The 27999-nt window shown below is 36.9% G+C and overlaps 3 protein-coding genes across 6 annotated transcripts in view; 1 reads left to right on the plus strand and 2 right to left on the minus strand.

Annotated features, from left to right (window-relative positions):
- LOC140665638 (kin of IRRE-like protein 1) overlaps positions 1-27999 on the plus strand; it is a 366422-nt gene that overhangs the window by 93490 nt on the left and 244933 nt on the right. The gene's annotated exons all lie outside the window — the stretch shown is intronic.
- On the minus strand, positions 1697-6761 carry LOC140665639 (glucose dehydrogenase [FAD, quinone]). Of its 2 annotated transcripts, none has more exons than XM_072891967.1 (9): positions 6627-6761; positions 4804-5062; positions 4434-4562; positions 4153-4349; positions 3967-4067; positions 3235-3511; positions 2678-3146; positions 2092-2462; positions 1697-1895 (listed from the first exon to the last, which is right to left on the minus strand). In XM_072891967.1, the coding sequence occupies exons 1-9, from the start codon at positions 6627-6629 to the stop codon at positions 1788-1790; spliced, it is 1914 nt and encodes a 637-aa protein (XP_072748068.1). In that variant the 5' UTR covers positions 6630-6761; the 3' UTR covers positions 1697-1787. The 2 variants fall into 2 exon arrangements, with proteins under 2 accessions (XP_072748068.1, XP_072748067.1); XM_072891966.1 differs by lacking the exon at positions 6627-6761 and adding an exon at positions 5929-5964.
- LOC140665640 (glucose dehydrogenase [FAD, quinone]) lies at positions 7223-27991 on the minus strand. The gene is made up of 10 exons (XM_072891968.1): positions 27854-27991; positions 26065-26270; positions 12813-12941; positions 12190-12386; positions 10866-11225; positions 9785-9932; positions 9068-9385; positions 8527-8897; positions 8096-8190; positions 7223-8000 (listed from the first exon to the last, which is right to left on the minus strand). Exons 2-10 carry the CDS (start codon positions 26267-26269, stop codon positions 7919-7921), a joined length of 1905 nt encoding a protein of 634 aa, XP_072748069.1. The 5' UTR covers position 26270; positions 27854-27991; the 3' UTR covers positions 7223-7918.

Consider the following 27999-nt stretch of genomic DNA (forward strand, 5'->3'; position numbering starts at 1 on the left):
CATTCTCTCTCGCTTAAAGGTGCCATGACGTAATGGAATTTGAGGACATTCCTTACAGTTTCAATCTGTCAGCAAGACTGCAGAAATTGTTCACAATTTCTGCAGTCTGAATTTAGCAATTCGAAAAATAAAGATAATTTGCATTATTGAAGCAGAGAATTTACTCTCCGGATTTACGTGAATGTTAACTAGTATTTTTTTTACATAATTTAATATTTAGTGAATACCACAAGTTATCAAATTTTTAAAACATTTATCAATATTTTATTTTCTATAGTGTAAAAAAAGCTTTAATATTTATAAGGATATATTGTCGCATTCAGATATATATATATATATATGTATATATCTGATTCAAATCTCGTTTCTTTAAAAATATAATCAGAATAAATGCATCGATGTAATTTAACGGAATGTAATGTCGATATTTGAATTCGTCAATAATCCATCTTAACCCGTGGCCCGCGATACTATTGACGGATCGAAGCATTCGTTGGGTGTTCTATGTTGAATGCACTCCCGAGACTGGTGCATTCGATCTCGAAAAGTTCAGTTGGATGAATAGCTACTGAGGTCAAGCGAAGGGTCGTGAAATCGCTCTCGTGTAAGCACGCGAATCTAAGGAGGTCGAGTGCTAGCTCTTCAAGCTTCCAGCTTCTGTGACTCTCCTCGCGGTCCTCCCCCTCCCCCGTTTTTCTCCCATCCCCTCCCGCTAAGGAAGTAAGTCGGTACTGCTTCATTCTGCTTCCGTGACCTCCTCCAAGATGCATTCCTTCTTTTCCATCTTAATAATTGAGATGTAAGATATCGTAAGTGGAGCTTTTGAGGTAGCTAGCGTATTCCTTCCAAGCACCACAAAAACTCTTTCGAGCGGGAAACTAGTTTAATTTTGTCTACAGATCGACGGATAAATTAAATAAAAATTTTCCATTGTTTTATTTATCTATGAATAATATGTAGCTGAGTCGAATAAAACTGACGTTGATTTAAACTTTAAACTTTTGATCAGATTGTTTTTAAACTATTTGGATAAACGCGAAATTTCGTATTCGCATTCGTATTTCAAGTGAAGGTAAAATCAAATATGGAATAAAATCAAATGTAGTTCTAAATGAAATGTGTATGTAATAGGACGTATCATTTAACGAGACGTTCTTTAAATCGGTTTATCGTACATCTCATTCGCCGTAATTTAACTTTATTACATCCAATGAAGATAAATCTCATAAACCTAAACTTTTCGTTCATAAACTAATCTTATCTTTATTGCTGTATAACTGATATCTTCAGAAGATTAGTTTATATATAAACGCGCACATTGGGTAAGGTATATAAAAAAGCAAAGTTGTTTAACAACCAAGTGGGTAATATCTTTATTAAATATCACACAAAGTTGTCAAATAAAATCTGCAATTATACATATTATCTTATTATATATATATATATATATATATATATATATATACATATCTACATACGTATGTCTTTACATATTGTCTTTAACAAATATTAAATTATTAATTCGCGTAGAGCACACGCAGGACATCGGAGAGATATCAAATCTATTTTTAATTCTTTAGTAGACAGGAAAAATATTATCTCTAATTATATCTTATAAAGTTGTTTACAAATAAAAAAATATCTGCAATATGTTTATCTTATTATTAGATATATCTTTACATAATAATAATATATTATATCTATTAATTCGGATACCGGTGAGGAAAGGTCGGGTCTATTAATAATTCCTTAACAGATAGAAAAATTCGGACATTATCTAATTGTTTTTACTCTCCACGTGAGTGGAGATTATTAACTTTGTAATCATTTTTTATAAAATCAGCACATCTTTCGCCAATCATGACGATTGGAGCAACGGGATTACCGCTGACCACCTATTGAAGAAAATAATGTATATTAATTATAATTTCTAAACAATCGGAAACATGTTGCGTTTTAAAATATTTGGTAAAAATTATTTGTTCATGATGTTAAATTAATTTCAAAATAATCATAAATTAAAAGAAAAACAAAAATAACAACATTAATCGTTTACATTTTTACTAAAAGGAAAAAAAACATTATATATACCTGCGGCATGATAGACGCGTCAGCTACTCTCAATCCGTTTATGCCATGAACTTTGAGAGATGGATCAACGACAGCCATGGGATCTGTACTGGGACCCATTTTGCAAGTGCCGCTCTGATGATTTTCGGGCCGGGTGTTGTATTGCATTTGACAGTCCCAATATGCATAGCTGCCCTTTGTGTACTGCTTGCATTGCGGAGCAGTGTCATCTATTGCCTTCAAACGATACTTCCTTAATGCTTTCGCTTTTGTCAATTTTAAAATCTTTTGAATACCCTGGTAAATAATTTGTCTGTCGGCCGGCTCCGCCAGATCGTTACTCCAGATGATGGGATGTGTCGATGAATTTCCCGATGCAAGCGTGATTCGGCCTGAAAATTACTTGCGTTTAATTGCAGTAAGAGCAGAACATTTATTTGTTAGAAAAAGCTATAAATTTTTTAGAAAAAGAAGAACAATTTAATTACTTTTAATTAGGAAAGCAGACAAGAGAAAAAAAAATGTATAAAAATCTCATTATTTATTTAATTAGAAAAATATTTCTCGCAATTTAAAACATGCGTGGATTATATAACCATTTATTTACCTCTACTGCGTGGCTGTACATTTACGGAGGTAAATCTAACAGTTATTTTATTGTTATATGGTACCAAATCTGGAATTCTGTCGCCCGTGTCACAAACAGCTTGAAAACCAGCAAAGAAGATCTGAATGTCTGGATCGTCCGGGGTAGTGAGATTAGACGCCAGGATACCACTGAGTTGAGCTAAACCCGTTGCTGACATCGGGCCGGTTTGATCGAACAGATATTGAGTGGCACTTTCGATATTTAACTCTTTTATTGCCTTATGGTCAATATTGAAATCCACGCCGTACGACTGATGATTGTGGAGATTTTCGCCGACTCCCGGCAAATCGAGAACCTGGCTAATCTTCACAGAATCCAAGACACTCTTCGGCCCGATGCCGGACAAAAGCAGAAGCTGAGCCGAATTTATCGTGCCAGCCGAAAGTATTACTTCCTTTTTCGCATTTACGGTATAATGTTGGTTATTCTGCGAATACGGAAGCCCATTACGTGTTTTACGGACATATAATCGCGCGTACATACATAAATCAGGGAAAGAAAGTGTGTAATCTCACCATAAAGAGATCGATTCCGGTAGCTGTCACTGTCGACCCGACTTTTTTTGTATTGACTTTGGTTGCGGTTGCGTTCAGTGCTATATGTAGATTTGGACGATTCCTGTGCGGCCACAAGTAAGCTCTGGGAGAGCTGAGCCTGACTCCATTTTTGCTTATCGTCTGTGCGACAGTGAATCCTATGGGATTCGGGCCTACGAAGTCTTCGGTGACTCCGAGGCGTACTTGCTTCGCCGCATGCATTACATCCCAAGCGAATTGCGGCTGCCACGGGAATCTATTAATGAAAGTGATCAGCGAGTCTAATTCGTATCTATAGAGCAATTAAAGCGGCAGAGAAATTGCGGGAATAATGTTAAAGTGACAGTTCTAAATGTACGTAGAGATCCGTATTTAATGATTACCAGATCGAACACATTAATTGCGACGTGGAATAAATGCGGCACTATTTTTCAATGATAACTCTAAATTTTGAATAACTAGTAATAGAATGTTAAATTTAGTAACAAAACAGAATAATATACATTTTTATAACTAATTATATAATAAATATAGAAGAGAATTAGCTAAAGATAAATTTGATGATATGTAAAAACATATTTATTTCACAACAGTTTTATCTTGAATAATTCCAAATATATATTTGTTTTGATATATTCTAAGTTGAATATAGACAGAATATTATAAAAAAATAATATAAGATAGAGAAACATATCGCAAAATAGTTCGTACCTTTCGACTATCATCGGACCGCTAGTACCATGATAATTTTTGTCGACTCTTCCTGTCTGAACCTCCTGATTGTTTTCTGATTTAAGGAAGAACGGAAGTACCTAATAAACAAAAGTTTATTAATAGTTTAATAATATTTTGCGCGATACTGATAATATGCGATCGACGACAATTTCTTGTACGTACATCTGACCATGCCCAACCAGAATTTCCCATTTGGTACCACTTGGTGTAATCCGCTTCGTGGCCGCGATGGTACATCATACCGTGATGGGAAGTGCATCCGCCGAGATTCTTACCCCTCGGCCAGCTGCAACTGCCGTTTGTGCTTAAACACGCGTGCGATTCATTTGTAGTCTTATACTTCCAATCCAAATCCGTGCCTGCAATCACGAATACGATCAAAATTAACTGCGCAAATAGTCATTTTGCCGATTAAAAAAAAAAAAAATACAAAAATGCATTACCGAGATAGAGTAGAAGGTTGCTTGGTATTTGTGTCCCAGCTGGTTCATCCGGTCCGGCTTCCACGAGGAGTACAGACCAGTTCGCGTTTTCGCTCAGCCTAGAGGCCACGACCGGACCAGCTGCGCCACCTAAAATTAAAATAGGAAACGTTATTAAAGTGATGAATTAATACTCAATCCAAACTGTTTTTTTTTGTTTTTTTTTTTATAAAAATCAACTTGATTAGTTTATTTTCAATTGTCGTGATACTCTGAGAATAGATCTTAAATTAATAATCTTGCGTTTAAAATAATATAGTAAAAATATCTTGATTAATATCGAACAAGAAAAATGGATGCGTTTTATTATTTTTATAATTGATTATCTTACCTCCAACAACAATAAAGTCGTAAGTAAGAGTCGGTTTGTCAATAGGTGTGATACGCTCGCAGACACCGTTAATTACTGTGCTATAAGTAGTTAACATGCTCAACAAATTTAGAAATAAATTGGTGCTACCGCCATAGCAGACATCCATCAATGTAAGTCCACTTGTGAAGGGCGATGAACATGGTGCTTCCGGTACCTGATAATCAGGTAAATTAGGTACCAGATAGCTGCTAACGTCGAAAGGACTAGATGTCGGACTCTATAATATCGGGATAACACATTTAATTTATACGAATACATTGCAGCAATTAAGAATTTTAGTTTTATACGTCATATATTTATAATATATTTTTTAATACTTTTAATTATAAAAAATTCTGCATTTTTTAAATTTCTTAATTTTGAAATATTGGAAGAAGTTTCAGTTGTGTGCGATGAAAGGAAATATTTTTTCGATACACTTTTATTATATTTAAAGAGATAGATAAAAAGCAATAGAAGCGAGGAGCTTAGATTAGCGACATAGGTTAAACTTTACAATACCATTAATGTGTCAAAAAAGTATATTGATAATTGATACACTAATAAATTAATTGACTGATACTGATTCAAGATACGCGAACGTTTCGATCCTTATTCGGATCCTCTTCAGCGCAACACATGAAAAAACGCAAATAAAGTGCAATTAAATATCGAAAGTCATACTCTTAGGGTCAAATCGCTTAACAATAATAAACACGCAGTCAGATTATAATAAGAACTTATGATAAAAAATTAGACCAGTTGCTAAATTATCGGAATAAACAGTTAACGCTTTTACAACCGTATAAATAATGTCAGCAATCCAAATTATTTGATCACAATCTTAATGTTGTTAATAAATAAATGTTTTTTTTTTAAAAAGAATGACTTTCCAAATTTTCCCAATTTTTTTGTCAGGCATTTCTCGAAGATTTCCAGGCCGCGAGGCGTGCAGTTTAGAGGTGAAGAAAAATTGATTCTAATACAATAAATTAGAATAAAATAAATACCTGACGACAAATTGATACTTTGTTGACTAGTTAGTATATATAAAATGTAAATTAAAGAATAAAAATAAAAATTAAATTAAATAAAAATGCTTACAGGAAAGAGATTCGAATACATGTCAAATTTAAGTTTTTTGTATCGCACTGATATTATACGTGTGACTTATACGTGTAACGGAGGATCAAGTGGTAATGCGACAAAGGGCAAATAATAAATTTGAAGAAAAGTCGTTAGTTAGGTGACATTAGATCTTCGGTAGTTGTTTATGTCTTCGTAAATAGCTGGCAAACATTCTGTGTCTGTTTGTAGATTAATGCTGTCGTTTTATCATAAGTTCTTATTATAATCTGACTGCGTGTTTATTATTGTTGAGCGATTTGACCTTAAAAGTATGACTTTCGATATTTAATTGCACATTATTTGCGTTTTTTCATGTGTTGCGCTGAAGAGGATCCGAATAAGGATCGAAACGTTCGCGTATCTTGTATCAGTATCAGTCAATTAATTTATTAGTGTATCAATTATCAATATACTTTTTTGACACATTAATGGTATTGTAGAGTTTAACCTATATCGCTAATCTAAGCTCCTCGCTCTTATTGCCTTTTATCTATCTCTTTATTTATTATTAAGGATCTCATATTCAAGTTTATTTTATTATATTGTTTTAAAATTTTTCGGAAAATCCAGAGATATTGACTTTGTGTCGCATAGTCTGATATTTCTGATATTTATTTATTTATTTTTCTTTTTTGTTTAACGAAACAGTATATCTACAAGATGTATCAACATACCATTTTTCGTGAGTGCGATTATTTCCAAGCTTGAAGTAGAACTGCCCGTTTCATTCAGCTTTTACTCGTTGATTGTTATACTCTTTTTGGTGTCACTTGTTATATAGGTAGTCGTTTGTATATATGCGCATGTGCATATTCACGTTCCGTGAAATGCTAGTGATTAACTTCAACATAAAAAACGATAATACGACGCTTGTTAACCTGTTCCTGTCACGTGTTAATTGTCGCACGTGCTATCACTACGAGAAATTGATGAATAGTCAGTGAAATAGCGCAAATAAAATAGATAGCTGCGCTGTCACGAACTGTATTAGTCTTAACTCTATTTGCATTTTCGGACAGCAATTTTTTGAATGAGAGCTCGTACATTGCGCGTAGAAAACTTTGCACGTGTCAATTTATTAATGAAGCTTATCAACTTTCGAGTAAAAATTTCGTTTCCTTGTACAAATATATCTGTTTTTGTTTCCTAGATTTCCGTACAAATTACATTTATCATTATTCATATTACATATGCAATTCATAACAACGTTATTTAGGAGCGCGGATTATCGGAAACGGATGTGAATTATATTCCATGTTTGATATTTGCCATGAAATCTTGTTTATTTACAGTTATTTTGATTTACACTCGTGCACTCTACGAGCGGTCGAGCTATCTATATCTATAATCCATTTTATTTTCTCCACATTTCTCAATTTACAATATTAACTATTATATTTGTTTTTTTTTCCCTACGATGTACCAGGATTTGTCTTTGGTCATTATTTCAAATAGGAAGTATATACGAATAGTATATATTATATATGTCACACAGCTATTAAAAGATACTAAAAAAATTGGACATATATTAAGCTTAAAGGAATGATTAGGAGTGTATATATTATAAATTTTTTCGTAACTCTAAATATAGTGTACGCATAATTAATTAGGCAATAGGAAACTTGTAAGGAATTAATTCTAATAGTAACATTATTAAATAAATTGTACGGAGAACTGTGCGTCTATCGTGACTACTAGATCATAATTGATCTTTGAAAAAGCCTCGATGTTTTCTGAGACACACAATTTAAGAAATTACTAACTGGAAATTGAAAATACATGGCGATACAGCGAGACTGTCTTCAGTTGTATGACTCTCTCTCTCTCTCTTCCTGTCAGTGACAATACATGCACGTTGCGATGTAATTTCGAATCTCACGAAGAGTCCTCGATTGCGCTTACACCGACCTTTTTAGGCGCTGCAGAAAATGGCTCTTAAGAGACTAGATAGATCGTGGACGCCCGGTTACCATATAGCCTGATCCCAGTCGATGTACTTGATCCCCCAAAGTAATAGGTCCAGTGAACTTTCGATGGTCGTGCGGGAACTATGGAAACATGGTAAATTGCTGGTGACTAATGAGTCTTCCAATGGTTGTAATGGCTTTGTTTCCATAACGGGCTAGGAGGTGCTTTCCCGTACCATTGTGTACCGGCAACGCCCCAGTCAGACTTGATGAACGCGGCCGCCCTTTCGCCGATCATGATGGCCGGTGCTCCCGTGTTGCTGGACGTTACCTTGAAAAATAATTTCAACATATTTTCATCGCCGTGTTCAATTCCTCGCACGCGAGTCAGAATGTAGAGAAATCTCAACAAACCGATCTAGCTTTAGGTATACAAAGATTCGAGATATCGAATAGTGACATAGTGAAATAAGATCAAGAGAAAACACGACATGAAAACATGCTCTCAAGTCGATATCGCATCGTATGAAAATTTGCAAATTCATCATTTTACTCAGTAGAAAATACCAATAAATTCTCGATTTATATGTCTTGCAATTTTGGAAAAATAGCTATGTATAAATCGTAATTGGGAACGCATCGACGATATTATGAAAAATATATTTACCTGCGGCATAATGGACGTATCGGCCACGCGGAGATTTTTGATGCCATAAACCTTCAATCGGTTATCGACCACAGCCATGGGATCGTTCAGCGGTCCCATTTTGCAGGAGCCCGCCTGATGATTCTCCGGACCGGTATCCTGACGAACGGCGCAGGCCCAATATTCCTTACTCGGGAATGGATATCCGGCGCACGCGGATAACGGGCTGTTGTTTAATGTCATGTTGTACTTGGCCATGGCACTGGTGTTGGCGAGAGACAACGCGATTTCGATACCCTCGACGAGAATTGTCACGTCCATCGGATCGCTCAAATAATTCCCCCAGATAATCGGCTTCGCGAGGGGATCGTTACTCGCGAGACGAAGATTTCCTAAAGAACAAGTTTGATGTTCGCGATATTAATTGATAAAGAGGATCGATATTCACCGAAAGACTAATATGAACGTCAGTTAATCAAGTTGTAGAAATTTTGAGACAACAGACAATTTGTCGCAATTAGTATTTTTTGTGGCCCAGAGTACACTTTACTAATTTATTTACCCTTGCTACGCGGTTGCGTCATCGTTGGCGATATACTGATGCTGCGACCGTTGTCGTCGATTTTGCTGCCAATCTCGCCGGTGGTCGCGCAGGCCGCTTGATAACCGCCGAAGAACAGCTGGATGTCGGGATGATCCGGAGTCGTGTAAATCGACGGTAACATCGCGGTCAATTGTGACATACCCGTCGACGACATTGGTCCCTTTTGAAAGGCGATATATTCCGTGACAGACGCCCAATTCAGATCGTAAATATTCGGCTGATTAAGGGTCCACGATACAGTGAACGACACGTGATTATGCAAATTTTCCCCGACACCTGTAGTAAAATAAAGAGTTTGCCCCCATTTAATTCATCGATTTCGTCGCAATTCCTCTTGATAAACCACTAAAACGGCTGACTGTTCCTTCCGATAAATTATCGATTTTATAGAAAAAGTTTTATGCTTTAAAGTTTTTACTGGTGCACGCGTTTCAACGTGGAATTTCGCTATTTATTTATTCTTGGAGGAACTATAATGTAGTCATTTTTTAAATAAGATGCTCTAAGAAACTCGAAACTAACAGAAGCCGATCCTCTTCAAGTACTTAATTAATCTTTCGACAGAGAATTTCTACTTGGCTCTTTGTCGGAAAATTATTAAACCTTCTCTAAACGATATATCGACGTATTACTCATTGTTGTGAATGATCTACGCGTAATGAATGGATCGCTTACCTGGAAGATCCTTGACGACCGTGACGTTCACCGCCTCTAGATGTTCCCTCGGCCCGATTCCGGAGAGCAGCAACAGTTGAGGCGAATTTACGGCACCACCGGAGGCGATTACCTCCTTTGTGGCGCGGGCAACTCGAAGTTCACCATCCTGAAGATGCGTTCATTGAAACTCACATCACCAAACTCACCGTCACGCTTCAGAGCGCGAACTTGATTTCGCGCTCTAAGTGCCGGTAACCGCTCGGGCAAAAAGCAAAGTTTCCCGATGCGCGAGAGTGCGATATATTGTTGACTTTATCTATTCTTGTTTACGTTTTGCAAAATTTGATACTCCGGTGAAAATGTTAACTCAAATTTAGCCGCCAACGATAGCTTAACTTTTATTATGTATCCTCAAGGATTTAAGTAAAATACACCCGAGAGTCGAGTGTAGCAAATCAATTTGATTTGCACACACGAGAAACTTGCAAAATCGTTGTGATACCCGTGAAAGTGACTCTATTACGTGACGTCTCTGCACGTGACTATTAATTATTGTTTTGAAAAACTTATAGAAACGGGATAAAAACTATGCTCTTGACATCCATGAAAGTGACTCTGCATCGCGTGACGTGCGCATGGCTACTTCAGAGAATTTTTCTTTAATACAGATAAAAAAAAAAAAACAAAAAGTCCTCGAAACATTTCCATTCGTGCATAATGCAAGTTTTTCACGCGTGACGTACGTTTTCAATGTATTAATAGAACTTGCAACGAGTTTCTACGTAATTCTCGACCGAATAAAAACCTCCCACTCGCGATATCGTGACAAATGAAATTTCCGATAATATCCATGAAAGTTTATTCGTCATGCGCGTGACATTTGACAAATAGATCCAAAAATAATATTATCAATAATGTAATAATTTTTGGATGTTTCTAATATTTTTAGCACGTTTCCAGATTTGGCGATACATATTATTACGTCTTTAAAATAATAATTAATGGACTATAAACGTACAAATTTCGCACTCAGATGTATATAAATTGCTTGTCGAAAATGAAAAAATAATTAAATTTAGATATACATATATATACTAACTTGATAATATTGGACTCCAACAGCCTTCTGATTCTCGATGATAATCTTCGTGGCGGTGGCGTTTAGAGCGATTTGTATATTTTGTCGATGTCGAAACGGTCGCAAAAATGCCCTAGCGCTACTCACTCGAACGCCATTTTTGCTTGTGGCTTGTGCCACAGAGAATCCTGTAAATTGGTCGCCATTCAGATCCTCGCTAATCGGATACTCTCTTTCGCTCGCCGCCGCGAGGATGTCGTCGACGATTGCAGGCTTCCATGGAAATCGTTCGACGTTTAACAAACCGCCAGTCGAGTGATACTTGCGACCCACCCGATTGATTTCCCCGTTATTCTCAGAGCACAAGAAATACGGCAGCACCTAACAAACAATACGCTATAATTGTGTGTCTCTATCACTTAGGGTAAACTAGGGTATGATGGCCATACGGAAAAGATGACCGTAGGTTGTAATTTTTTCAATAATCGCTATATAGTGCGCTTTTTTAGTCACTATCAAAGATAATCGATATTTTTTGACAGTAGTTTATGTGCATACATTATTCGAAATAACAATATTGTGAATTTTATATCAAATTTTTACTTTTGACTACCTGCAAAGTTTTTCATTTGCCCACTAAAAACTGTTATAACGTCGAATAAATTACAGTTAAGCTATCGTAATCGACGTTAGACATATTATAAAGATATGTAAATTGTTATATGACCTATAATTTTTATTTTCGTTTTCACTAATTTTTGACAAATATTATGGCCATCTTTTCCTTAAAAGAGAGAGTTGGGTAAGATGGCCAATGCTTATGTTGTACTATTTTAATAATATAAAATTTTTATTAAATATTTTCCTTTTAATTTCGATAATATTACGTAATTTAAGCTTCAGTGAAGATAATATGCCAAACATTATTAAAAAATAACAAAAATAAAAGTGCGTTTTTTGCATTTTAAAAACTATGGCCATCTCCCGAGTTTACCCTATATATGTATATCTGTTTCAGCTTCTTGAAAAACGAAATTAAAAATTCTTAATCGATTTCGAAAAAGTTTCAAGACAATGAACTTTCCCGTTTTATAAAACTCCAATCTTAATATTAGATTACAATTGTATATTTGCTAATGAATACTATAGTTCTGTTTAAAAATTTGATAATCGAATGATCGCATGAGATATGAGATACGGCAATTTATATTTTTTCATCTTCCATTATCTGATGTTAAAAATCTTGGAATTTAAAAAATGGATCGGTAATTTTGCTTTTAATGTCTAATTATTTCTATCTAAATGAAATATTCATAAAATTTAACATAAATTTATGAAATCTTACTTCGCGCCAACTCCATCCTTGATTTCCCATAGCCACCCAATTGTCAAAATCTTTCGCGTGACCCCGCTTATACATCATACCGTTGTGGACGGATGTTCCGCCTAGATTTTTACCGCGCGGCCAACTGCAGGATCCGCCAGTTGACAGACAAGCGTTCATCTCGTTCGTGGTTTGATACTGCCAGTCAATGTCAGTTCCTATCGGTAAAATTGTCAGATCGTTTAACATGCGTAAAGCCCGTAACAGATATAGATTGCAGCTACTATCGCAATAATATAGGTTCCAGATGAGCACTGCATTTTTATCTCTCTCTTTCTCGAAAATACTCGAAATGTCGTATTTTAAATAACAATGACCTCTTTCATGTTTATTTTAGAAATTTACATTTTAGATATTGTATCTCTTTTTAATTTTTATAAATTTGTAACCGATTTTATATTAATTCATTTGAATCAATTTTAACATTAAATAAAGAAAGTGTAATAGTTGTGATATTTAAGTACAAATATAGATACGTACTCGGTGCATTTTAAATGCTCATTATAGTATCAAGGTCTGAATCTGTAGTATAGATAGCAGAACAGAGCGGCGTTCTGTGTACGAAACATTCAATTGAAACTTACCCAGAAACATTGCCACCATACTGGGAACATCGGCACCCGGTGGCTCGTCCGGGCCGGCTTCTAGCAACAAAACTTTCCATTCGGGTATGTCGCTCAGTCTAGACGCCACCACGGCACCGGCTGATCCTCCTAATTCCGAAGCGACAAAAGTCATTAAAGTCCTATCGTTATTCAGCGCAAACTGTTGTTACTGAGAAAAATGCATCCGCGATGGGCGGAGGCGGGACGGGAGAGGCGGCGATGGAAGAAACGGGAATGTTGTTAATTGCATTCGTCGGAAGGAAAACATCTGCGCGACCCTAATTAACTTTTTTAACGATTAGATTCATCATCGATCGATAAATCGTGAACTATTACTCCCGTCTCTCTTCCTTGCATATTAATGATAGATGAATTCGATTAATGAGAATGCGGAAAGTCAGGAAAAGAGTTTGACGCGTCCGATAAGAGTTGAAAAGTCACTAGCCAACCAGGTAATTACTGCGCTGATGTAAGAACGTAATATACGATCTTGTTATGTTAATTAACTATCCCCGGAAGTACGCAATTTGCCTACTACGACTGTTGTTTAGTACGATGCTATCGATTGTTACAAGAAGACCGGTCTACGGCGCGTTGGAAAGTTAAGGTAGTTAAAACCTTGGCAATGGTTTGCCAAGAGCTGTGTAATTATACCTTTCACATACGCATTTGTACGCACGCTAATTTTACTTTGATAAAATTGCTCTTTGCAACTTTTCTATTAATTTAATATATATATATACACAGCTGCGTTGCCTCGTTTTTTTTTCCAAAATTGTTAAATCCCATGTATTATAATAATATAACGTATATATCTGTATGAGGAGTTTTATATATATTTCAAAGTTTATATTTCATATTTAGATATTTTTAAAACATCTTCTCTTTGACCTATATTTTTTTATTTTATTTTTAGTTTTTCATTTTTCATTAAATATTACGAGTTAGTTTATTTACGTGCTCGTAAATCCTTAGAGGGTATGTTACTTCAAGATATGCTTTGACCCTTTAGATAACATTTTATCGCAATGTTTTCACAACTTTGTGCCAAGTAAGTGAATTGCTAATTTGAGTCTTTACAAATACAAGAAAACAGACACTCCTGTAAGAGAAAAAAATGCTGAGATCGCGTGGTTAGTCGAGATTGCGTCACCGTGACGTTCGTTTGAAATAGTCACACAATCCATCGTACAGACGTTGTACAATATTTCTGTCTAGGTACAATAATACGCTTACGATGTTATAATGTCATTTGATATAACAAAAATATATCAACAACTTTGAAATGATAATTAATTTTATATAATATATATTATATTGACATATGTACATACATACGTATGCGGAGAGTGACACGCGGATGGTTCGCATGTATTTTTATTTCATTTTTTAAAATGTTGATTAATTAGACAGAGATTAATTCGATGATATCGATACCGATACATGCGTTCTATACGACGAGCATAAAATACATACATCCCGCGGGAATCCGTCGCTTACATCGAAATCGCGTTAATCGAATTTTACTTTCCCGCAGATATTATGGATTATAGGCACAGGATATTCTAATCGAGAAATTCAATTAGCATTTCCGTGTGTGTATCAAATCGTGTTACGGCAACTGCCAGCTTGCGTAATATGATTTACTCTCTCTATTTTGTCGATCGCGCATAATTACGCCTCATGTAAATCGGGCTCGCGTGCTAACGGCTAAATACGACGTGGTTTCTTTTCCGAGACTAATCTCCTTCCTATGAAATATACGCGAAATATATTCGTTTCGCAGCTTAATTTTTTAGCGAAGGACATCGCATTGTTTCGCGAAACTCGGACTTTGTACACCGTGTTAAAGCTATTCTTTTGTTGACAAAACTAATAATTGTTTTAGTACACGCAAACTCGAAAAGTTAAAAAAAAAAGAGAAAGAATTTTTCGAGCAGGAAGTCTTCGGTTTCTTTGTTTTTTAAACGGTGACATATTTTTTTACGACGGAAAAAAACTATAATAATCTCATAAATGGAAGTTAGAACGTACGCCGTCGCGGGAGTCAATCTGCATTTCGGACATAAACGTCCGGGATTTGCATCGGTTACATTATTTGCGTGGCCCCAAAATTGATGTAATGAAAACCTTTCCGGTTGCACGTAATGGTATACCTGATAACAGGCGTTATCAAACAGGAAAAAAGTAACATTTCACTGGAAGGCAAATGCGCTCTCATAACTTGTCCATGTGATGTATCATCCTCGCTATATCGCGAGTTTTATATAACACACGCATAATCTGCGCGTGCATATCAAGTGCGTATGTGTATAATGATTTATGTAAAAATTTGCTTTCCGCTCTTTTTAATTTTATATTCTCGTTTCCTGCGAAAATGTCGAAAGCTTCAATTTTCGAGATACTATAATTATTTTTTCACGTTATACCATACCTAGCTTCTATTACTTTCTCTCTTTTCTTTTAATGCTAACATTTCTATTTACACGCCAGATTTCTCGTGAATTATGAAACGGATAGCATATACAGACGAGAGATGGTTGATACATATTCAGCGAGATTATTTCCACGAGTAAGCTCAAGACTGTTCTTCTTCTAACATCCATGAATTTTATATATTTATAATGCAAGACGGATAAATATTTATTCAACCACAGTCCCTTGTGATAACTTACCGTTCGAGAAACTGCCGGTGTTTAAATTATTTCGAGGATAGAACCTACGAATTTATCGACTACACACTACACAGTTGTCTTACGCGATAAAACATTCCCGCGATCTCGCCACTTTTCCTTCTTCCGCTCGACAGAATCTGCTCGCGACATTTCAGTCGCTAAACGCAACGTGTTGAAGAAGAGGTTCCGGTGTTAGAGTTTGTAGAAAAACAGGTTACGCTCTGTTTCTTTCGTACTTGTCCATAAATAGAGATGAAAAGAGTAAAAAAAGAATTCACGGAAGGAAGAAAAATCCGGTAGCGATTCGCGCACCAGATTCGTCTCTCGGTAATTAGTTGTCCGGTCAAACTTGACGTTGCGGAAGAAGCGGGTGCTCTCTCTCGCGTCTCTAAAGAATTCTCATTTATTGACGCCAAGTCGGAACAAACCAGGAAGAATTTCATCCGCGCTAAATCAGCTTAACGATGTCTATAATTAGCTCCTTTATGAGAACTAATTTGAATTCAGCAATTAATAGGGAAATTGCTTTCGGTTCCGGATATACTGCAACGTACATGAAGCAAGCGTGAATAGGATTTGTCTCGATATTTCATTGTATCAAGGATATAATTATTTATGTATAGGATATACAATTAGGCGCATTATTATTAACTGATTGATTACAAACTATTGTTAGATGTACATTTCGATATAATTATCACATATATATTTGAAAACAAATAAAAAAAAAAAAAAAAAATAATTTTAGCGACTCGTTTACAGCAGCTAATTTATGTGAATGCAAATATCTCTATTTATGTAAAAAAACCTTGATTTTTCTTCTAGAAAGAGAGTTCTTTAATTTCAACAAATTTCTTCCGCGAACGTATAATTCAACAAAGAGTGAGGAAAATATTTATTTAAGGAAGATATGTTGTTTAACGAGCGTGCAAAAATCTGGTTCGAACGGTAAACATTCTCCTCATTGCACCGAAATTGTTTTCCGTTTCTTACCGTTGTCGCAGATCGACGAAACCACTTTCGGCGCAGCAGCGCGGAAAATAGATTACGTCCGATCGCGATCATTCTTTCGGCATTCTCTCTCTCTCTCTCTCTCTTTCTCTCTCTCTCTCTCTCTCTCTCTCTCTCTCTCTCTCGCAGAAAGGTCAGTAAAGAGACCACGAGCACAGGCGCGCTACAGTCAACTCACTTTCTGCGTGATTTTCCGTGCGACACGTGCGCTCGCGGAACGTTGAAAAAATATTCTCTCGACGCGAGTTCGCGAGTTGAGATGGTATCTTATTGTTAGCTATTTCGGTTGCGTGCACAGTAATTTCCTCTCCGTTTGTCGCGTGAAATATATACGCCACGAGGCAACGATACACGGCTGAGCACACGTTGACAGCCCCTTTATAACGAGTACGTTCGTGAGAGAAGCTGAAGATATAAGTGGAAATATGACGTTTGAGGGAGATAACATTCTAGCTTTATGTGACGTTGGCCGAAACACTAGCTGGAAATTTTAATAGAGTCGACTGGCAACGACATATAAGGGAAAGGGAGCGAGAGCCCGTCAGGATTACGGGAACTGAAATTCTCTCCCTTGGATCTCTGATTACTTTTATTAATCTGTAAAGGCCAGGAAATAGATGTACGTATAAAAATTGCTGAACCACGAGTGTTGAAACTGTATACTTGCATCGTTACTTACCACAATATAATGGATATTTTGTTATTAGATATATTATCTTTCTCAAAACATTTATTTAAATTAGATATTGTTATTGTGTACAACTTTTTTTTAATTTTATAGTGATCTATTTTGATGAACAATTTTTATTTTCTTCTTGGAAAGAAAACTAATAATTTATTATGTTTGAATAAAAAAAAAATTAAATTTGTATTTATTATTTGTTTTAGTTTCATAGTATAATTCTCTCTTCTTTCGTTATATTTACTCTACTCAAATAGATCCATTATATTATAGATTTGATAATCGATTTTTATTGAATTGTTATAATATTTGTATTTGTATTTTAATATTTGTATTGTATTATATTCGCATCAATGCATTTATTTTATATATAATCTACTAATCATACATATATACAATTTCCCAGGCAGTTCAAACAATAGGCAATTCTCGTAATGTCGCGCCCCTATATCAATTATTAAATTATTACTAACTATATCCAATATGAAACACTACGCTATTGATCTGGGAAATAAAAATGAGGTTTGTGTGCATATACCTCCACTTACAGTAATGATCACCGATAATATATTATTATATTTCGAGCATAATGACTAGAACGATAAAGGGACGGGGAGACATTCACCGAATAATTTCGATATCGAACGCGGTCGCGAGCAAAAAGCGTGCACGTTGCGAGGCTATGGAAAAACGCGATGACGCGGGAGGGAGGAGGGCAGAACACGTCTAATTTATGTGTCGCAATGCGAACGTTTCTCGGCTTGTTACGTCCACCGGAAGCAGGAGGGAAGGGAGACTACCGGAGAATCAGACAGAAAGGGGGAAAGAGAGAGAGAGAGAGAGAAAGAGAGAGAGAGGGGGGGGGGGGAAAGCATATACTTGGTGAGAGAGCTCTCTGGGTTTCTGAATCCGGTATCCGCGATAATCCGCGAACGCGATAATTCCAACGTACGCCAGCTGGTTTATTCCTTTTGGGCGCGCGTCGCGACTCCTTCCACCTTCTCCCCCCCCCGCCCCCCGCCCCCGCCATCCTTTTCGCGACTGCATTCGAACGGAACCGGAGACGCGAGACCAACTGCGCCAGGTGAAAACGGTATTATCTCGGCAAAAACGATATTCGTTCTTACGTAAACATCGCGGCTGCATATATGCACCTGCTGAAAATAACGGAGGGGCGCTCGCGCGGACGAGACGAGCGGAGCGGATTTCGCTCGCTAGTTGTCACTCCCGCTGCCGCGCGTATCTCTCTTCGAGTGCGATTTTTCCGGCTCACCGCGATCGATTTCCAATACGGTCGAAATCGTGGAATACAACCGGTATATCGTATAAGTGACGCGCGTATTGCTCGTCTTTGTACTTTGTGCTCGACTAGAAGGCAAAAAGTCCGGAAGAAACACGCCTTAAGGATATTCTTTCGCCTCGCGGTTTATTTCGCCGAGTCGTGCTGCTTATTATTCCCGCTCGCCCGATTCGTATCTTTTACACGATTCCGCTCGTCTCGGCGCACCTTCCTACGGTTTACTTATCGTTAGACAGCGTTACGCTACAACCGTAACGCGTGGGCTTGTCGGTCAAGGATCCCGTGATTTATCGCCGCGCGAAGAAGGTATACTCGCTGTTTCAAGTATACTACGCTGCTCTACTTTCTACTAATTTTTACGGAGCACCCCGTTTTACTCTCCTCCGACAGTTTTACTTCAGATGTGTATTCAGATGTAGAATCGGGATCTTTCGCATTCTTCCGCTTTCAAAGAGGAATTGGATGGATCAGCTAAGTCAAAAATTAATAAATTTAATTTATTTTGAGATTTATGAATTTGGCATTGCGAAAGATTTGCTCTCTAGAATATAATTTAATCTAAAAATTAGAAATACTATATTAAAGTAATTTTTTTTAGTGACACACTATATCGAAAATTTTATATTGACTGTACACAAACATTCATGAAAATAAAAATTTATTCTAGTTAAATCTTAGTTTAACTCACAAATTGATTATTAATTTTATAGTTTAAAAGACTAAAAGAGTGCTTTGCGCGATGTTAAATTCATGAATCTTGAAATGTATTAGATTTATTAACTTTTAATGTATGCTAGTTCATCCTTAAATTTGGTTTCAAATTTATTCAACTGCATCGAAATATCTCTTTATATTATGTATTATATATATCTTATCTTGTGCTGTGCGTCAATTTTCGACGTTAATACATGTGTAGAAATAACTCGTAATCGGAAATGAGCCGCACTTGAGGTTTGTAATTTGTACTCGTCTAAGAAGTTAGGAAACATAAGCCTGGCTTGTAATTTGCGGTAGTGAGCGGAACGTGGTTACATATATAACCGGGCTACTTAAATATTACTTATAAGGCGTGAATAAATGATGTGAATCCTCGCTGATAATAGCGTATTTATAACGTTACCACAGAAATATTCGCGTTATCTGTCGATCGCATACGTAAGATATTTAACGGATACAATTTAACAGATTCAATTTAATTAGACTTAAATTAGCGAATTAAAGAGATTTGATATTTTTTAAACGTTTCATAAGTTCTTATGTACATAAAAAAGACGGCCAATTAAGCCGAATACTTGGAATAACTCGGTGCCTGAAAATTTCAGAAATCATAGATAATGCAAATAATTTTGAGAATATTATCTCGACGACGTCAATGGTTACATCATCTACAATTCCTCTTGAATATTCGGACGCGAGTTATTGGACGTGGCGCGCAGCACGAAAGACGCACACAGCACGGTAGATATTAAAATGGCGAATATTTTATATTCAAGATGCAATATCTAATTATTAAAATGAAGCGAAGAGCGGGAGAAGAGCGAACTGTTTCGCTCGCATCAGTTTCGAATGGCTGGGGGAACGATCTATATATTTTTCAGACAATATTTAGCGCGTTTCGGCGCGCGCGTCGCAGATGCAGAATGATGCGCGTTTATTCCGCTCGGCTGCTATTTTATTTTCTGGCTGTGCAGGCAGCCGTGTTTGATCGGCGAAAAATGCGGGGGAGAAGTCGCGCTCTATCCGGGAGGCAGGAGGAGGAAACACGGACGATCTAGCTGCCTGTTATTGCCGTGAAAAATTGCAAACTTGGGGAGAGGGACGTTTGTAGACACGGGGATATATCTCGCAGATATACGTGGAACCTATATGTATTTATTACGCTATGTGTTATACATATTTACATACGTGCGATGCACGCGCATCATGAATATATCATTAGCGAATAGCGTTGGAGTGTGTGTGTGTGTGTGTGTGTGTGTGTGTGTGTGTGTGTGTGTGCGCGCGCGCGCGCGGATAAACAATTCACGAGTATTTTTTTCCCGAAACCGGGCATCTCCTCCACGAATTAACATACGCACGAGTTTGTCCTTCGCTTTTACCAAACTCTCTCGTTACATCTTAGGATTTTTGAAATAATTTATCAGTTCGGGTTCCCTTCCTTCCGCATCGTCGTCGCGTATTATAATGAGTCGCCGAAATGTACAATATAAACAAAATTCACGTGGAGTGTGCGCGCGTTCTCGCATGGGCGATCGCGTCGTCCGGTACGAATTATCCCGAAATGCAAAGAGCGTATAAAATTCGTTGAGCCGTTTAAATCACATTATGCGCCGTCCTCCGCATCGCTATGCAATCGCACGAACGATCCGTCCTCCACCGGTTATCTCTTTTTCCGTCTCTCTATCTCGCTTTCCCAACAAATTTTGCCACCTTGGAGGATTTATATTTGCCGACGCGACGGCTGGGACAGGAACGTATGGAATAATGGAACGTAGCGTCGCCGGTTGCCGGTCGCCGGTCGCCGGTCGCCGGTCGCCGGTCGCCGGTCGCCAGTGTAATGACACGAGGGTCGCGTCGGACGCGAGAGGGATGGAGGAACGGGAGGGATCCGGTAATTAAATTAATGACGTAATAATCACGCGCCTCGCGACCGAATAAATAACGGTCTGTATTAATATCGCATCTGAACGGGATATGTGCGGTGCGTAGGAACGATCATGCGCATCGAATCGCATTTTGCGCCTCTCCGAGAGAGCGTCGCTTGCCCTGTAAACGACAAATAACAATTGCCACCGTTGGGCGAGCACACCGTCGAACGACGACTCGTGATAACTGTGTTTGGCCGTGGTAAACATGTAAACGCCACTACGAGGTTTACAATGTTTTTTTCCGTTTCGCCCGACGGAGGTAGGAATTCGTAGCGCGGAGGATGTCGAATACGACCCCCGCGAATCGTCGAATCCCCTCGAACGCCCTCGAACGCCCTCGAACGCACACGCGTTTAAATCGCGTGCTATTTCCAATTATTTTTTAATTATCGTTTTAATAGCTCGTTAAATTTTCACGAGCAATTCGCGAAAATCCTATATTTATCTTTACCATTGCTACAGGTACCGAATACGCACGAGAATATTTCCCCCCCCCCCTTGGCTCTTTTATTAATTCATTATTCCCGGTTATATAGTTTACAGTATAAAATGTTGCGAAACGTTTTACACAGTGATTATTTCATTTGTTAATGTTACGTCGAATACATTTATTCATATACATACTTCTTCATCCCGGACTCGTATTACATTTTTTATCAGACAGAGAACGCATATAATATTTTTTTCCCTGTCATTTTTATAAAATGTTGAATAAACGGTGCGTAAAAAACGTTTGTTTTTCTGATGAATTTTCAGAATTTAGATCTCGTGCGTTACGTACAAAACTATATTTACGAGCCTGCATAAACAGCCACTAGCGCGCCGGCTATTATTCAATCTATTACGCGTATTTTGCGATCATTGTTTCGTCTCGATCTCACTAATTCGTCTTTTCCTTTCCTGAGAGATTATGAGAACGATAAGGGGCTATTTTTCTGATTGCTACAAACGCATCTCCATCATTCTTTCCGTCGACGGAATAATAAACTTTTTATCTTGATTCGACAGCAAAAGTCCCCTTCCTCTTCGTTCCTTCCTCGATCGCCTCGCGCAGTAGTTTAATATTTTTAGCTCCGAAGTGTGTTGCAACACACAAGCATTTGCAATTATTTCAATTACTCTTACGTGTTGCGTCGCCGCTGTCGTGTATGTGCGATATATTCGTATCACGACTTTATTCACTTTATCGCGCGGCAACGTTCCGCTCAGCCCTAATGATTATGACAGGACTCATTTTCTTTCCTTTCCAGTCGATTCAACCCTTTTACCGCCCTCGCCGACTTTTCCATCGAACATTACGCCATTATAATTATTCCGCGGACTTCTTTCTTCCGACCGGGCATTGACGGAATAATTAATAAGCATCACGCTAATTACTCAGAGACCCTTGGTGTTATTAATATTTTCTCCCCACTTCCCTGAATAATACACCCGGGCCGCACCCGACGCGACGATTAATCATTCCACACAGGTACGTATTTCTACACATTTATTTCTGTGTCTTCGCGTCTCTCTATTTACGACGGTCGCGCATTTAGTCGAAAGAGAAGCGAAAGAAACTGTATCCGTAGTGTCGCATCTCTAATTAGAGACAGTGATCGTAATAATATCTCGAGAACTGAGATGAGACTTTGTACGCTCATTATATTTTTACGTCTACATTTTTGCCGCGGCTGAGATATATATATATATATATATATATATATGTAGATCACGACAAAATAGAAAGATTGTCGTGCCATTATTATTTTATAACATTTATATATATGTATATATATATATACTTCCACTTTTAATTATTACTTTAATCTCAAATTAACATATAATTGATATGTATTATTATTTTATATTATTTTATATCATTTTCATGTGTAGAGCGACAGACAGCACGAGCAGTAAAAGGTTAAAGTGAATTAAAAAGATAAAGTTCTTTATTAATAATCAGTCTCTGGGCGTAAAGGCTACTTAGGTGTTTAATGAGCGTCAAGATCTAACTATTACTATTCCGAATTTGCGTCTGCTCTCTCAGAGCTCCTTGTCCGTGTTTTTATTCTCTCCGGTCCTCCTAGATCCATTTTGTCGGTTACCGTTGTTTTTGTTAAAGTCATGTTATTTGCGCGTTTATGATCTCGATAATACTATAGGTTGCTCGCTGTTGCTATCTAATACTAACAATAGGATAATAGCGACGATTTACGCAATAGTTTTAAATTATAACAGTTTACACATGTGTCACATTTATGTCAACTCTATAACTCTTTATAATTCTTTATGTATGTCTCTTAGAAATAAACTATATTTTTGAGTACTTTTAATACTTTAACTCAGACTTTATCACTAACAAACATTTCAAACAATCAACTTGTTTCGAAATCAGTTTAACATTCAAAGAAAAGTATATCTTCAAATAATTATAAATCTTAAAATATTCTATCAACATTTTTTACGAGTTATTATAATTACTCTTTTATATATATAATAGTTTTTAATTAATTTTTATATTATTTTTACATCACACTTAAAGTCATAATAACACAAATAAATGTAAAGTATTATGTCAATTACTTAACAATTTTAGTCTGTCAATAAGTAAAACGCGACAAATGATTATTTCAAGTTAAAATTTAAACTAGACTTTTTGGGACATGCAAAAATTTTTAAATTGTCATTTTATTTTTTACTGTATATATATATATATATATATATTTTTTTTTTTTTTACTTAGAACGCGGACTGAAATAAGCGCGATCGATATCGCAAACGAAGCACCACGGTCATTCACGTCGCGCGACCAGATAACCGTTCGAGAGTCACTGAAAAATTCCATCTTCCCACACGGATATCCCGGGTGTCCTATACCCGGGAATAATCACCCGAAAGGAAGGTAAAGAAAATTAGTTTCGATCGCTCGATCCCGCGAGTTCCCGCGTATCGTCTCCGCTCTCCGATCGGCGAATTTCCGGGTTCGGGATTTACGCGACTCGGGTTTTTTATCAAGCGCGTACTAAAATATTCAATTATGTGCTCCCTTTTTTTCCTCTCTTCTTCCTCTTCTTTTTTATTTTTTTTTTTTTTTTTTTTTTTTACGAAGAGATTCCGCGACGGTTCGCCGACCGAATGTAAAATGTCAAAAGTCACCACGAATATTTCGCTGTGTCGGAAGAGTCACGTGCTATTAATCCCATGTTCCCTGGTGGGACAACCTCGCGAGTCTTCGAGTTTATACGTTGTTGCTCTCTTATAAAGCGGACATCAATTTCAGAACTATTAGTTAAATAAAAAATTAGGAGTGTCCTAAATCTATTATACATATAATGTTCTTTTAACATTAAACCCTTCGACTAATTTAAAATCGAGTTTTCTTCGAGCGAAAATGTCAAGGGAAACGATAATTTTTTGTAAGTTTCCAATTTTTTTCCATCATATATTTCTGTAATTAAATCTCAAATTAAAATTCTATTAAAGTAAACTCCACTTGAAATTGACTGAAGAATGTAGTTTCGTTAACTTTTCAACTCTATAAAGTTTAGCTAACGAAAAGTCATTCTTTTTTATTTTTTTTTACTATAGTAACTCGATATTTTCGCTAAAGAAAAATCATCTGTAAATTGACTGAAAAATCTGCTATCAAAGAAGCTTCGATAGTTTTACTGATGTTCTGTACAACTTATTGATACGACTAATTTTACGTGCGGAATTATTTCTCTATTCTTCTGGTAAATTACCTATATTCCTGATAAAACAATATTTTGTTAAGTATATACAGCGATATTATATTATATACGAGTGCAGATATCGCATGTCGATTGAACTCTTTCGTGATAGTACGTGATTAAATTGGTTTATATATTGTTGTCGAAGTTCCATTCGCTACACTGAGAGCGTTGCAACTAGCACGAATAACTATTTTATTCAGCATTGTTCTCGAGTTATTAATACTCTATTATATTGGATTACGCGCCCCGTGCGGTATTTTCTCTTTCCTCGATTCGCGTTTCCCGGTTTTACAAATTTTTTTATTGTATAGAAAATGGGTTATGAGTGAGGCATTTCAATACAGTCGCGTAGTCATTGCTATCATTCCGAAGGTTACGCATTATATTTTATTATTTCCACTTGTGGTTCGTTGACTTGCATGCGCAATAACAATATTTACGCACCGTCTGGTTTTTGCCGAATTGCTTTCGTTTGTTTACCAAAATCAACAGCTTATCGCTATGAAATGGCATTTTAAGTAACGATTTGTCACGATTGGCAAAATGATATTCATTGTTTACACATATTTTCACGCGATATCACGGTGGCCTGTTACTCTAATAAGGCTAATGTGATTATTATCTTGCGTTTAAATCGACACTCAAACCGGTTACTCGAGGTACGCAAGGTGCGCACAAGAATACAACATTCCAATTACGTCAATCAATTTCACCCATTCATTAGAAAATCACTGACCGTTACTTTCTACAACTCTTCCTCTCGTATAGTAAGTATCCATTAGATTCTTATCCTTAATTAAACGTTCTCGGATGATAGTTTCTGCCTCGGTTTTACGAAAAATAATTTTCAAACGATAGTTTCATCAAAGAATTATGTACTCTATGCATAATTTTAATATACATATGCTAAAAATATCATTATTAAGTAATCTTTTCTATAATTTAAAAAAAATTGAAAAAAATGAACCAATATATTATAACATCCAAATAGAAAAATTTTTGAATTAAGAAGAGTATAGGAAAATTTTTTTTTCTACAATTTACCTTCAGGTGGAGGGTGATGTGAATATTTTTAGAAAATGCCGTATTTCTAGTAGATTCTACAGATTCTTGAAAGCACTTTTTATAACGTATTTACATTTTAATTGCTCTAGGATTCAAGTAGGGATCGGTAAATAAAACTTTAAATCCGTACTTACCGCCCACAACAATAAAGTCGTAATAGTATTGAGGTGGATCCACTGGCTTTATACGCTCGCACAATTCAGATATCCTATCTTGAGACCGTACAAGTGTGTCCACGATCGTCATAAAGGTCAAGTACTGCGATCCTGAGCAGACATTGGCAAGGCTCGGTCCAAGGTAGGATCCCGTGCAGGTTGGAGCGACCGATAGATTGTACATTCTGTTAACATTGGAACGTGCGATTGTACGATAACTGTATTATTATTATTTACGATAGATGCCGATAAAACACACACGTTTTTCTAACTGTATTTTTATGTTTGTTAAGAAACAGTTATCGCTATACTGTTATACTAGTAATTAATCTCTCTTGCGTATGACGGAATACCATCTCTGTCACGAATATCGCTCTCTAAATGCTATTGTCTGTGATTTATCGTTGATGTGGTTTATCTGTCAGTTATAAAAGGAGTCAACGGCGAGAGCTTAACGATCGTAAATTGATTGTGATATTTGGGAAATTTTAGCAGACCGAAAGCGCAATAACGCAGACGTTAAAGCCACGATTTTACGTGTCACACGAGGACGCGCAATTCCATGACTATCGAGCAAAATCATATTTAATGGCGTTCCCCTCTCGCCGCTTTGGTATTTCGTGCAGTCGTTCCAGTTACGTTTTTTCAAACTAACGCGGTTAATGTCCGTATCTCCAGTGCCATATAATCGAAGTCAGGGACATATCGAAATTATCTTATAAAACCGTCGACTTTCCTTTGCGCGAGATACTTGCTAGATATTTTTACTTGGTTAAAACAAGCATTTTTATATTTGGAAAATACAAATCTTTTTATATTTCTTAGAATGTTCTTTCTTACATAATTCTTTCGACTTTGGTGTTTACATATCGCGTGACGCTCGTTATTACAAGTTTCCTTTCGTAGCGACATTCGCAACTGAAAAGCGTAGCATTTTAACATAAATAAATAAATATTTGCTTTAATTAGCGGGATGAGTTAATAGCGTATTGTAATTAACTGAGCGTATTAATTAATTCATCCCTAATTAACACGATTACCTTTCTGTATCTACTATTATGTGCGCGCGCACGCACGCATTTAGCGCCCGGAGGAACAAAGTACGAGCCACAAAGAGTCGACGCGAGCGAGCAAAGTGCAATGATTATCACAATCAATTTGCATAATTCCTCCTTCGTGGCGCCGTACCGAAAATCGCGTTATTATCTCCCCTTTCGGATAGGGATACCTCGAAAATCGTGCTCGACGTTAATTAACGCGCGCTAATTTCGAAACATCGGTATCCCTCGGGTCACGTGAATCACGCGAATGACACGAGGAACGAACGAACGAACGAACGAGAGATCGCGTTTTATATCTACCATTTATAATGTACGCGCATCAAACTGCGTTGAACGTATATTGCAATACGGGCCGATACGATTTATTGCAACGAGCTGTAACGCGAGATTGTGCAAAAAAAAAAAAAAAAAAAAAAAAAAAGAAAAAAAGAAGCGAGAGCGCCCGTGCAGAAATGAAAAAAAATCGATAAACTCTTTAAAACTTCTTTCGCATAAATGATAGGTTTCATTTCCAATCGAAACCGGGAGAGTTCAATGATAACCGAATCGTACAATTTTGTATATCACAATGTCACGGTATGTTATTGTTAAAGTGTTGTATTGACGGGATTATTAGTTGAAAAAGTTGGAATTGAGATAAAATATTTCGAAACGAGAGTGAGAGAGAGAGAGAGAGAGAGAGAGGTATACGTGAAATAAATACTAACATTGTATTACACTGACGTAACGGTCAGCACAGCTTCCCTCGTGACGGATTTCTTATCGATGCACTCCGATACGACGCGTGACCCCGGTGAACACTTTGCACGTGCAGCGCGGCAGCAAAACGGGCAAAGTGTAACTGTAAGACCTC

The sequence above is a fragment of the Anoplolepis gracilipes genome, chromosome 5 (assembly GCF_047496725.1).
Source record: "Anoplolepis gracilipes chromosome 5, ASM4749672v1, whole genome shotgun sequence".
Taxonomy (NCBI): Eukaryota; Metazoa; Arthropoda; class Insecta; order Hymenoptera; family Formicidae; genus Anoplolepis; species Anoplolepis gracilipes.